The sequence below is a fragment of the Athene cunicularia genome (assembly GCF_003259725.1).
Source record: "Athene cunicularia isolate RWA chromosome 22 unlocalized genomic scaffold, athCun1 chr22_part1, whole genome shotgun sequence".
Taxonomy (NCBI): domain Eukaryota; kingdom Metazoa; phylum Chordata; class Aves; order Strigiformes; family Strigidae; genus Athene; species Athene cunicularia.
Window position 1 is genome coordinate 27,684 of NW_020799128.1, and position 11,037 is coordinate 38,720.

General features: G+C 58.3%; 1 protein-coding gene across 2 annotated transcripts in view; it reads left to right on the top strand.

Moving 5' to 3' along the window:
• The window catches only part of LOC113488065 (hexokinase-2), a 34,384-nt gene extending 23,358 nt beyond the window's left edge, over positions 1-11,026 (top strand). Inside the window, exons 5-18 of one of the 2 annotated variants that reach the window (XM_026863047.1) lie at positions 1,383-1,478; positions 1,623-1,722; positions 1,966-2,149; positions 2,754-2,909; positions 3,070-3,303; positions 3,478-3,782; positions 4,795-4,943; positions 6,176-6,295; positions 6,621-6,716; positions 7,224-7,323; positions 7,471-7,654; positions 7,932-8,087; positions 8,815-9,048; positions 9,856-11,026. In XM_026863047.1, coding sequence (XP_026718848.1) covers positions 1,383-1,478; positions 1,623-1,722; positions 1,966-2,149; positions 2,754-2,909; positions 3,070-3,303; positions 3,478-3,782; positions 4,795-4,943; positions 6,176-6,295; positions 6,621-6,716; positions 7,224-7,323; positions 7,471-7,654; positions 7,932-8,087; positions 8,815-9,048; positions 9,856-10,000 — 2,259 coding nt within the window. In that variant the 3' untranslated portion in view covers positions 10,001-11,026. The remainder of the gene's footprint in view (positions 1-1,382; positions 1,479-1,622; positions 1,723-1,965; positions 2,150-2,753; positions 2,910-3,069; positions 3,304-3,477; positions 3,783-4,794; positions 4,944-6,175; positions 6,296-6,620; positions 6,717-7,223; positions 7,324-7,470; positions 7,655-7,931; positions 8,088-8,814; positions 9,049-9,855) is intronic. The other variant, XM_026863048.1, reaches the window with a different exon arrangement.
• The last annotated feature ends 11 nt before the right edge of the window (positions 11,027-11,037 follow it).

An 11,037-nucleotide genomic window follows, 5' to 3' on the forward strand; every position in this document is an offset into this window, starting at 1 on the left:
GCTGAGGGGTCTGGGGGAGTTGGGGGGGTCAGGGGGAGGGTCATGGTGGGGCTGGAGGGGCTGCGGGGGCTTTTCCAGCCCGGATAGTTCTGGGGTCCTGTAATTTATCTTGTGCTTTTAATTAGGCTCGTTGGGTTTGGGTAGTGTGTAAGGTCTCGGTGCTGATGGGAGCACAGGATGTGTCCTGGGCTTGCAGGGCCCGGGAGGTGATGTGGAGCGTGCTGCCTGCTCCGCTCGGCGCAGATGCCGCCCCCGAAAGCGGCTTCTCCCCCTCTGCAGCCAGAGCCCAAGGAGAGCAGCTCCAGCCGCCCGCAGCCAAAGGCAGCCCAGACGTGCCGAGCATCACATCCCCGTCACGCAGCCGGCGCGGGGAGGGGGGGTCACCCTCCCCGGCTGCTCGCCGTGCCCTGGGCAAGCCGGGAATCGATGGCTGTCAGCTCCGCTCAGCCGCGCTGGCTCTGCGCTGGGAGCTGGTGACCTCGCTGGGAGACTAAACACCTCGGCGAGCAGCGCGCGGCCGGGGCACGTGGCTCCTCTCCTGCCACCCACGGCCTCTGCCGGGCTCTTGATCGTGGAGGGGGGGCAAGGAGGGGGGCTGCTGCTTTCCTTGCCCTTATCTCACCCGGCTTCCCAGGCAGGATTGGAAAGGAGGGCGGCTCCATGGCGCGCTGGCAATCCAGCACGTCCTTCCTAGGCGGGAACGCGGCGGCAACGACATTTTGTACCGGGGATGGGGCAAGTCGAGCTCTTGTGCCTGAGCGGTTTGGCAAAAGTAATGAGGAAGAAGATTAACGCTTTCCTCGTGGTAGGAGTGGGGGCTGTAAAAAAAAAAAAAAAAAGAAAGAAGTCGGGAGAGGAAGCATCTGTCCCCAGTGACCTCGACCAGTTTGCTTTGCTCTCTGCCTCAGTTTCCCCATCTGTAAGGCAGGGCTGGTGTTTGCCTCGTGAAGGCATCTGGGGCTCTAGGGTTGGGGATTTCAGATGGAATCGAGTCCTTTGCCTTCCTCCAAGGCTCAGCTCGGCCTCTGTCAGGTGACTGCGGTGGCTGCCCTGGGTGGGGACAGCGAGACCCCCCCATCCCGCAGGGGTGGCTTAAGGGGCTCTCCGTGCACTTGGGAACAGGTTTTGCTCCAGGGCTCCATAAAACCCACTCATGGGAATCACGTTCTCTCCTGCCGGCAGGAGCAACGAGCGACTTGTGCGCTGTGTTGCAGCCATAAACTTTTATCTGCTCAGAGATGTGGAAATATTGCTGGTACACGAGGTGGTAACAGGGAGGGACAGACCTGGGTGTCCTTCCTGCCCCTGCACCGGGGAACCCTTGAGGTACGTGGCTTGGTGGGTCCGTCCTCTGAGCATTCCTTCCTGCTGTTCCTCCGTAGAGCATCCTCGTTACATGGACGAAGGGATTCAAATGCAGCAGCGTGGAGGGGAAAGACGTGGTGTCGATGCTGCGCAAGTCCATCAAGAAAAGAGGGGTAAGAACTTGGGCAGGTCTGTCACCTCCCGGGGTGCTGGGACGGGATACTTAAGGCTCCGCACTTGACTCCCCTGTGACAGCAGAGATGTTTTGGTTTGTTTTGGCCACGTTGACTCAACCTCTCTCCTCTCCACCATCTCAGGACTTTGACATTGACATTGTGGCCGTGGTGAACGACACTGTTGGGACCATGATGACCTGTGGCTACGACGATCATAACTGTGAAGTTGGCCTCATCGTTGGTGAGCTGCAGCGAGGGGGCAGAATTAGGGCCCGTCTCTCCATGAACTCCAGAAGGAGACATTTCTTGCAGGTTTCAGGGTCTTTTGGGTGAAAAAGAAAGGGGATAGTGATGTTAGAAAACCAGCATTGTCCAGTGTTTGTTTTTCCATCTTCGCCTTCTGTGGTGCATTTCACTGTTGCTAATCGTGGGGAACAAGGGAGAGGCAGCACCCTCTCTCACCGTGTCCCCATGCTTGGTTCAGGCACCGGCACCAACGCCTGTTACATGGAGGAGATGAGGCACATTGACCTGGTGGAAGGGGATGAAGGTCGGATGTGCATCAACATGGAGTGGGGGGCCTTCGGCGACGACGGCGTGCTCAACGACATCCGGACGGAGTTCGACCAAGAGATCGACATGGGCTCGCTCAACCCTGGCAAACAATTGTAAGCAGATTCTTGGCTTTGGCTCAGGCTCAGGGTTTGCTCTGCATTGTCCGTCCTCCCCTCGCGCTGGCGTTAGTGGCACTGAAGAGGTTGTCCTAGTTAACTAGGTCACCGCGTCCTCCGCCGTGCCAGCTGCACCAATGCAAATAGGGGCTGTATCACGAATTTGGGTTGATACACCCAACCGAACCATTCAGCTCCCGCTTCCCTCTTGAGCCTTTCACTTGAGGGTGTTGATTTCTGTTTCTTTTTTTGTGGCCAGTGAAGTTTTCTGCCAGCCAGGGCAAACATCCCCACCTAATGTCCACATCCAAGTCCTGCAGACCTCCCCTTCCCCAGATGGCTTCTGGCAGAATGGGTGGGATTTGGTGGGGGAGGCCTCTGCAGGCTAACGGACCCCCTCCAGGTAGCCCCAAGTTCTCCTTGCAGAGTGATGCTTATGTCAACATGGCTTTATTTTCTCAGTGATGGGATAAACTCCTCTGGAAAGAGATTACCTAGATTGGATTTGGGCCTGGAAGGCTGCCAAGTGTTTTTAAGGTCAACCGGTGGCCACCTCGGAGCGCGCGCAGCCAGACACATCTTGTGCTTCCCCTGTCGGCAGGTTTGAGAAGATGATCAGTGGGATGTACATGGGAGAGCTGGTCAGACTCATCCTGGTGAAGATGGCCAAGGAAGGGCTCTTGTTTGGAGGAAATCTCACACCAGACCTGCTCACTACTGGCCACTTTGAGACCAGATACGTCTCTGCTATTGAGAAGTAAGTAGGATCAGGAGGGTTTCCTGGGGTCCCAGCCCATCTCCTGACATCTGTGCTGAAGGAGAACAGGACCCATGGCGGGGCTGAGCAAACCAGGACACTTCAGATGGCAAAAGTTGGATTTCCGGGCATGAATCCTTTTTTGTTCTTTGATGTGCAGGGAGAAAGAAGGTCTGCAGAAAGCCCACGAGATCCTCACCAAGCTGGGCCTGGAGCCATCTCATGAAGACTGTGTGGCCACCCTCCGTATCTGCCAGATCGTCTCCACCCGCTCGGCCAACCTGTGCGGGGCCACCCTGGCAGCCGTGCTGCGACGCATCAAGGAGAACAAGGGGGTGGAGCGGCTGCGCTCCACGGTCGGCGTGGATGGCTCCGTCTACAAGAAGCATCCTCAGTGAGTCCATGAGGATCGGCGAGGGGGGGGAGAGAGGGTGGGAGCACACATCTGCTCCTGCCAGCGGCGGAGAAAGCTTGGCACAAGCAGAGCATCTCCAAATATTCCCCTGGGCCCCTCCGAGGGTCCCATCGCCCGTGGTGGCAGACTCAAGTCCTCTTTCTCCCTCCGTAGCTTTGCCCGGCGCCTCCATAAGACGGTGCGAAAGCTGCTGCCGGACTGCGAGATCCGTTTCACGAGGTCAGAAGATGGAAGTGGCAAAGGGGCAGCCATGGTGACGGCGGTGGCCTACAGACTGGCTGCCCAGCACAAGGCACGGCAGAAGATTCTGGAGGCCCTCAAGCTGAGCCACGAGCAGCTCCTGGAGGTGAAGCAGAGGATGAGGATAGAGATGGAGAATGGGCTGGGCAAGGAGACGCATGCAGAGGCAACGGTGAAAATGCTGCCCACCTACGTGTGCTCAACTCCGGATGGGACAGGTGATGTACCATGAGTGTTTTGGGGCCCCTCACCCCAAAAAGGCCATTGAGTGACTCGAGCGTGGCCAGGGAAGGGTGACGGAGCTGGGGCAGGGTCTGGAGCACAGGTCTGCTGGGGAGCGGCTGGGGGAACTGGGGGGGTTCAGTCTGGAGCAGAGGAGGCTGAGGGGAGACCTCCTGGCCCTCGGCAACTCCCTGCCAGGAGGGGGCAGAGAGGGGGGATGAGTCTCTGGAGCCAAGGCCCCAGCGCCAGGCCCCGAGGGAATGGCCTCAAGCTGCCCAGGGCAGGGTCAGGCTGGCTCTGAGGAAGGATTTCTGTGCAGAAGGGGCTGTTGGGCGTTGGAATGGGCTGCCCAGGGCAGGGGGGAGTCCCCGGGATCCCTGGGGGGGTTGAAGAGTCAGGCTGAGCCAGCGCTGAGGGGTCTGGGGGAGTTGGGGGGGTCAGGGGGAGGGTCATGGTTGGGCTGGAGGAGCTGCAGGGGCTTTTCCAGCCCGGACGATTCTGGGATTCTGTGATAAGCCCACGTGTGTCCTGCACGGGGCGAAGAGCCGCTGTCGCTGCTCCTGACCCCTGCACTGCTTAGGGAAGGGCTGGGGCCTTTCTCACAGCCAGTTCCCTCTTTGTGGTGGGAGTGGCACAAAGTTTTTTAACCTCCAGTATGATACTGGGACAAGCGGCTGAACCTCCAGGACATTCTGCGCTTGACTTAACACAAAGCCTGGCTGTCACTGTGGTGTTTGCTGCCCCAGGTTTCTCGCCGCCGTTGTCCTGGGTTGTGCTCCCAGTCCTGCCGGTGGCTTGGGCGTGCGCCCGTCCCTTGGCTTGAGGCCCTGTGACCTCCCCGAGTCCGGAGCAAACGTCTCCATCACCTTCCTGCTGCTCTCCGTTCCCAGCCACATCCTGGTTCCTGGTCCTCTCCCAGGAAGAGGGCAGAGTGGGATCAGCTTTGCGCCACGTCCAGGATGCCCCTTGTCGGGATCTCTCTCTTAAGAACTCTCTCTTGGGTTTCAGAAAAAGGAGATTTCCTCGCCCTGGACCTGGGCGGTACCAATTTCCGAGTGCTGCTGGTGCGTGTCAGGAACGGGATGAGGCGTGGTGTCGAGATGCACAACAAGATCTACTCCATCCCGGTGGAGATCATGCAGGGGACGGGAGAGGAGGTGAGGACGGGCAGCGGGAGCTGGAAAGCTGAGGCGTCTTCCCTGGGGTGGCAACAGAAGTGGCGGGTCCTAGTGCTGACCACGGGAGCGGGTTTTGCCTTGCTGTGCTTTTCCGCGTGCAAACCCCGGAGTGGAGAAGGCTGGTGCTCTCCTGCCCTTAGAGCAAGGCTCTGGAGCTTGAAATGTGCTTTAGGAAGCTTGAGACTGGCTTTTAGGTTAGAAATTGTGTTATTCTCAGACACGGCTGAACCTCCCCGAATCCCACACACTCCACAATGGCAGATAAGCATCATCCCCATTTCCCAGATGGAGAAACCACAACACAAGCAGTAAGAGATGTCTCCAGAGTCTTATTTGCAGATGGAGGGCAAACCACTCCAGGCAGTGCTTGGGGACTGGGAGTATTTCTACAGATGGACTCTGGGGATGCCTTGCAGAGGGACCAGATCGCTGTGTCACCCTCGCCTCCCCACTAGCCCCTCCACCCCTCCTGGGTGCAGCGGGGGACCTGCAAGGATCACAGTGATATGATCACTGGGCACCTCAGTACGAGAGAGATCTGGGGGGGCTGGAGCGAGGGCAGAGGAGGGCAGCGAGGCTGGGGAGGGGCTGGAGAATAAATCCTGTGAGGAGCCAGGGAAGGAGCTGGGGGTGTTCAGGGTGAGGAGGAGGAGGCTGAGGGGAGCCCTCATCCCTCCCTGCAGCTCCTGACAGGACATTGCAGAGAGGCCGGGGCTGGGCTCTGCTCCCAGGGGATCAGGGACAGGACAAGAGGGAACGGCTGGAAACTGCCTCAGGGGAGGGTCAGGCTGGGCAGGAGGAGAAAATGTTTCCCAGCAAGAGTGGTCCGAGAGTGGAACAGGCTGCCCGGGGAGGGGGGAGTCCCCATCCCTGGGGGGGTTTCAGGGCCGTTGGGATGAGCTGTGGGGGATGTGGGGTAGGGGAGAGCTTTGTGGAGTCGGGCTGAGGGTTGGACTCGGTGACCCCGAGGGGCTTTTCCCACCTGAAGGGTTCGGGGATTCTGTGACCACATTGTTGGTGGGAAGAGGATGAAAGAGGAGCTGTTTTGGACTTGCTCACTTCACATAGCACAGCCGAGCAGCATCCTGGACTGTTCAAAGCCCTGTTGGCTTGGGAAAGGATCAACATCTCCAGCGGGTCAGGCAGGCTGGCAGGCAGCCGAGTCCCTTGCTGTGATGGTAACCTCTTCTTCTGGCTTTGCTCACTCACAGCTCTTTGACCACATTGTCCACTGCATCTCCGACTTCCTGGAATACATGGGAATGAAGGGCGTATCGCTCCCGCTCGGATTCACGTTCTCCTTCCCTTGCCAGCAAACCAACCTGGACGAGGTAACCCCAACCCACCTGGTAGCACACACGTCCCGTACCCAGGGCTGGCTGGAAACTACATACCAGCATCCCGTGGTGGGTCAGAGAGACCCGGGAGAGGGGGAGGCAGGAGCTCCGAGCTCAGGGCTTCCGAAAAGGCTCTTTGCTGCATCAAAGCAAATTCAGATCCCTTGAGCTCTGGAGACCACCCAGCTGGGGTGTCCTCCATGCCTGAGGACCTGACTGCACGTGCCGGGCAGTGCCCGCCGAGGGCTGGTGGCTGGGGGGCTGCTGCCCCTCCTGCCCAGCCGCCTGGGCGGTTCACTGAGGGCTATTTCCACACCAGGGGATCCTCCTGAAGTGGACGAAAGGCTTCAAGGCAACCGGCTGTGAAGGAGAAGATGTGGTGAACCTGCTGAAGGAGGCAATTCACAGGAGAGAGGTCAGTGTCCACGTCGCTCTGAGAAGCTGGCTGCTTGCTCCCACATCCCGGCTGTCTTTTCCATCTTTAATTGGCCTGTAAAGCAAATTAATGGGCTGAGCGCAGGGCTAATGAGTGTCTGAATTTTAAGAGCCAACCTTAGTCATCACTCGAGGTTGGATTTTCTGACCCCGGAGCTAAGAGCTGGCGTCTGGCCAGGGCTGGAGCAGACTTGTCTCGCCGTGAGTTCGGGAGACACCGCGGTGGTTTCCTCAGCGCAGACCACCCAAAGCTCCCGCCCCGGGGGCTGTTCTGGCAGGGCTGTCCCAGCGTGCCAGCTCCCCTGCCGTTGTCTAGCTGGAGGTGTTTTGAGGTTTGAGCATCCACCTGCAGACACGTGGGGCTGCAGGGAGCCTGTGCATGCCTGGAGGACTCCCACGCCCAGCAGACGGGTCCTTTCCCAGTGGTGGGAGCAGATGGAGCAAGCTGCGTCCTCCAGAATAACCCACACGATCTATTCCTCTGCAGGAATTCGACCTGGACGTGGTTGCGGTGGTCAATGACACGGTTGGCACCATGATGACCTGTGGGTACGAAGACCCCTATTGCGAAGTTGGGCTGATAGTTGGTGAGGACTGAAACTTTCTCATGGAGTTCCTCTGCCTGCGGTTCCAAACCTGCCTCCGTGGGTGCAGGAGGTGTCCGGGGGCTTTTCTCCTGCGTAGGCACCCCGTTTCTCTGAGAGCCCCGTTGAAAGATGCTTCTCTCTCTGCAGGCACAGGCAGCAATGCCTGTTACATGGAGGAGATGAGGAACGTGGAGCTGGTGGAAGGGGAGGAGGGCAGGATGTGTGTCAACATGGAGTGGGGGGCGTTTGGTGACAGCGGGTGCTTGGATGACATTCGGACAGAGTTTGACTTGGCAGTGGATGAGCTGTCTCTCAACCCTGGGAAGCAAAGGTGCGTGGTGGCTCTGGGGGCTGGGAGGGGACCCCTGGTGAACAGTTCAGTGCTGCCCCACCAGCCTCTTGGTGGAGCGTCAGGGGATGATGAGCAGGGCAGAGTCTGGCTTTGCAACACACGAAGTGTCCCTTGTCCCCTGCCCGTGGGGACCGTGCTGCTGGACTTGCTCCCGGTGTCAGGCCAGGGGTCAAAGGCATCTGGCAGAGCTGGGATCTTGTTCCAGACCCCGTGTCCCTTCTTGTCCTGATGTCCAGCCTTGCCCTCCCCTTCCCAGGTTTGAGAAGATGATCAGCGGGATGTACCTGGGGGAGATTGTCCGAAACATCCTGATGGATTTCACCAAGCGAGGGCTGCTCTTCCGGGGACGGATCTCGGAGAGGCTGAAGACCAGAGGGATCTTTGAGACCAAGTTCCTGTCCCAGATAGAAAGGTGAGGTCCGACAGGTGGGGTGGGCACCAACTCTGCCCTTACAGCCAGATCCACGCGGAGATGTAGTTTGAGGAAATCATTCCCAGGGCTTGTAGGATCAGTCCCAAGCACTCAGTCTGGCGCCAGGATGATGTAGGGTGGTGCAATGCAGATAAGTGAGCAAAATCCACGTGGCTCTGACAGTGCCGGTGTTCACAGAATCATCCGGGTTGGAAAAGCCCCCGCAGCTCCTCCAGCCCCACCATGACCCTCCCCCTGACCCCCCCAACTCCCCCAGACCCCTCAGCGCTGGCTCAGCCCGACTCTTCAACCCCTCCAGGGATCCCGGGGACTCCCCCCTGCCCTGGGCAGCCCATTCCAACGCCCAACAGCCCCTTCTGCACAGAAATCCTTCCTTGAGCCAGTCTAAAAGTGTTGAGAGACAAGGAAACTGTCTGGGGGTGGGAACACAACTTTGCCCTCTGCCTGGATGGGGAGGGAGCACAGGTTAAATATCTGTCATGCTCCGAGTCAGTGGCTTTGTCCTGAGACAGCCTCACAGATTAGGATGTGACATCAGAGCCACACCCAGGTCGGACACAGGTTAGAGGGGAGCTGTGGAGTCCCTCCAGTCCCTGTCACCCAAGCCGCGAGTCCCTGGGCTCTGCAGGATGTAGTTAAGAAAGGGGAAGCCACGCACCCAAGTTGCTCTTTCTCCTAACGCTGCCTGGCCCCGTGTCCTCCCCAGTGACTGCCTGGCCCTGCTCCAAGTCCGCTCCATCCTCCAGCATCTCGGCCTGGAGTCCACGTGCGACGACAGCATCATCGTGAAGGAGGTGTGTGCGGTGGTGGCCCGGCGGGCAGCTCAGCTCTGCGGGGCCGGCATGGCAGCCGTGGTGGACAAGATCCGGGAGAACCGCGGGCTGGACTTCCTCAAGGTCACAGTCGGCGTGGATGGGACACTCTACAAGCTGCACCCTCAGTGAGTTGCTCCGTGGTGTGCGGTTGTTCTCCAGGGGGGCTCATGCTGGTGCCTGTCTTGGGCAGACTGGGTGCTAAGTAAGAGCCAGGGTGGAAAGTCTCAGGGGGTGGTTGGAGAGGAGAGGAGGTATTTCAGGGTCTCGAGGGCTGCCAGTAGCTCGCAGATCTAAACTCTCCCAAGGCAGAGCAAAAACCAGCTGCTCCCTAAAGGATGGGATGCCGAGACTGGTCACGCAGCAGCCGGGAGCCAGTCCCACAGCACCCGAGGCCAGGTTGGCCCAGAGATAGTGACCAGGTTCAACCAGGAGTCCAGATCATCAGAGTCACGGGGACAAGGCAGGTCTTAGGCCAAGACGTCAGTCCATGACATGGACCAAGAAGTCCGTCCAACGAAAAGACGACTATGCCTGAGCTGAAGGCCGGTGCTCCTGGAGCAGTGTTGCTGAGACAGGGACTAAAGGCGCTGGGCTGAGCTTGAATGGGGCTTAGGGGCCCGTGGGTGAGGGGAGGGCTCCGAAGATCCCCCCAGGGGAGGTGGAGGTGTACTAGTGCTCTCAGGGCTTGGGGGGACTAGAGAAGGGGCCAGATCTAGTCCTGCGTGGAGGGAGAGCACAGGCGTGTTGTGCTGACTGTGGACTTGGGCCGCAGCACGGAGACTTGTGCTTTCCGGTGCCTCCTACCCAGCAGGTCTCTCTCCTCCCACCTTTCTCCTGTCTCTGTACGACCGGTGTGGTTTGTTCCTTGTGGGACTGGCACCTTCAGCCCGAGGCGAGTTAAACCAGCAGCTCTTCCTTCCTGTGCCCCACAGCTTCTCCACCATCATGCACGAAACAGTGAAGCAGTTGTCTCCGAAGTGCGAAGTGACCTTCCTCCAGTCGGAAGACGGCAGCGGCAAGGGCGCGGCGCTCATCACGGCGGTGGCCTGCCGGATCCGGGAGGCCGGCCAGCGGTAGAGAGAAGGAGGTTTGCCGAAGAGCTTGGTTTCAGCAAAACAGGACGTTTCCCCCCCCCCGGGTGGCCTCCCCTTGCAAGCAGACTCTTAGCTTTACTTGTTCTCTTGAGATACCACCAGTGGGACTGGAGATGCTGTGTGCTTTGTATAAAGTGTTGTCTTAGGAGTTCTATTGCATGCCATAAAACCACCTATCAAGTAAAGCTAAAAGTGTCTTCTGGCTGTCTACCTGCACTTCCAGTTAGAGCTGGACCTGTTCCTCTTGCAGCCTCTGTCAAACACCAGCTCTCCGCCCCACGTCTCCTAACCGCTCTCACATCTTCCCTAACAGCAGAAAGGATAATGCTAGAATAATTAAGACACTGCATTGTCACTTTACAGTAACTGGTATCTATTTATGTATGTGAGTTGTAGCGTGTCCGTGCTGTAGAAAGCAAACCTCTTTAAGATTGGGCTAAAGACCTCCGTTAGTCTTTTACCCTGATCAAGGCTGTATTATTTCCATGAAAGTCATGGTAACTCTTAAAGCACAGGGTGCAGAATCTCAACCTGCGCGTTCGGAGTCTGCACTGAGAGATACCAAGTATCTCTGTTGGTGAGCAATAATAAAGAACCTGCTGGAGCCACGTTAGAGGCTTTTAACTGCTCCAGCAGAGCACGTGCCTGGAAATAATTGGGGACTCAGGGTCAAATCCCATTTCCCGACCTCTCACCCGCACCCTAGGTAGAGTGTAGGGACGTGGCGTGGTACGTGCAGTTGTGTTACACCCCCCGGAAACCACTGGCACCCTTCCCTGGTGCGTGTGCGGACACAAGGATCCACCGCCCAGCGGGGTCGGTCCTTTGCCTGCAAGTATCCCCCACCCCCCTTCCCCAAACGTCGCGGCCGTGTGTCTACACTTGGCGCGGTGAGTTCGGTTTGCTTTTTGTCTGTGAAATAGTTCTGCGTCTGCAGCCTTTTAGGTGACACCCGGATTTATACACTGTATATTTATGTTTCAAGAGATCGTACCTCTTTTTATGTACATAGTCTCGGGG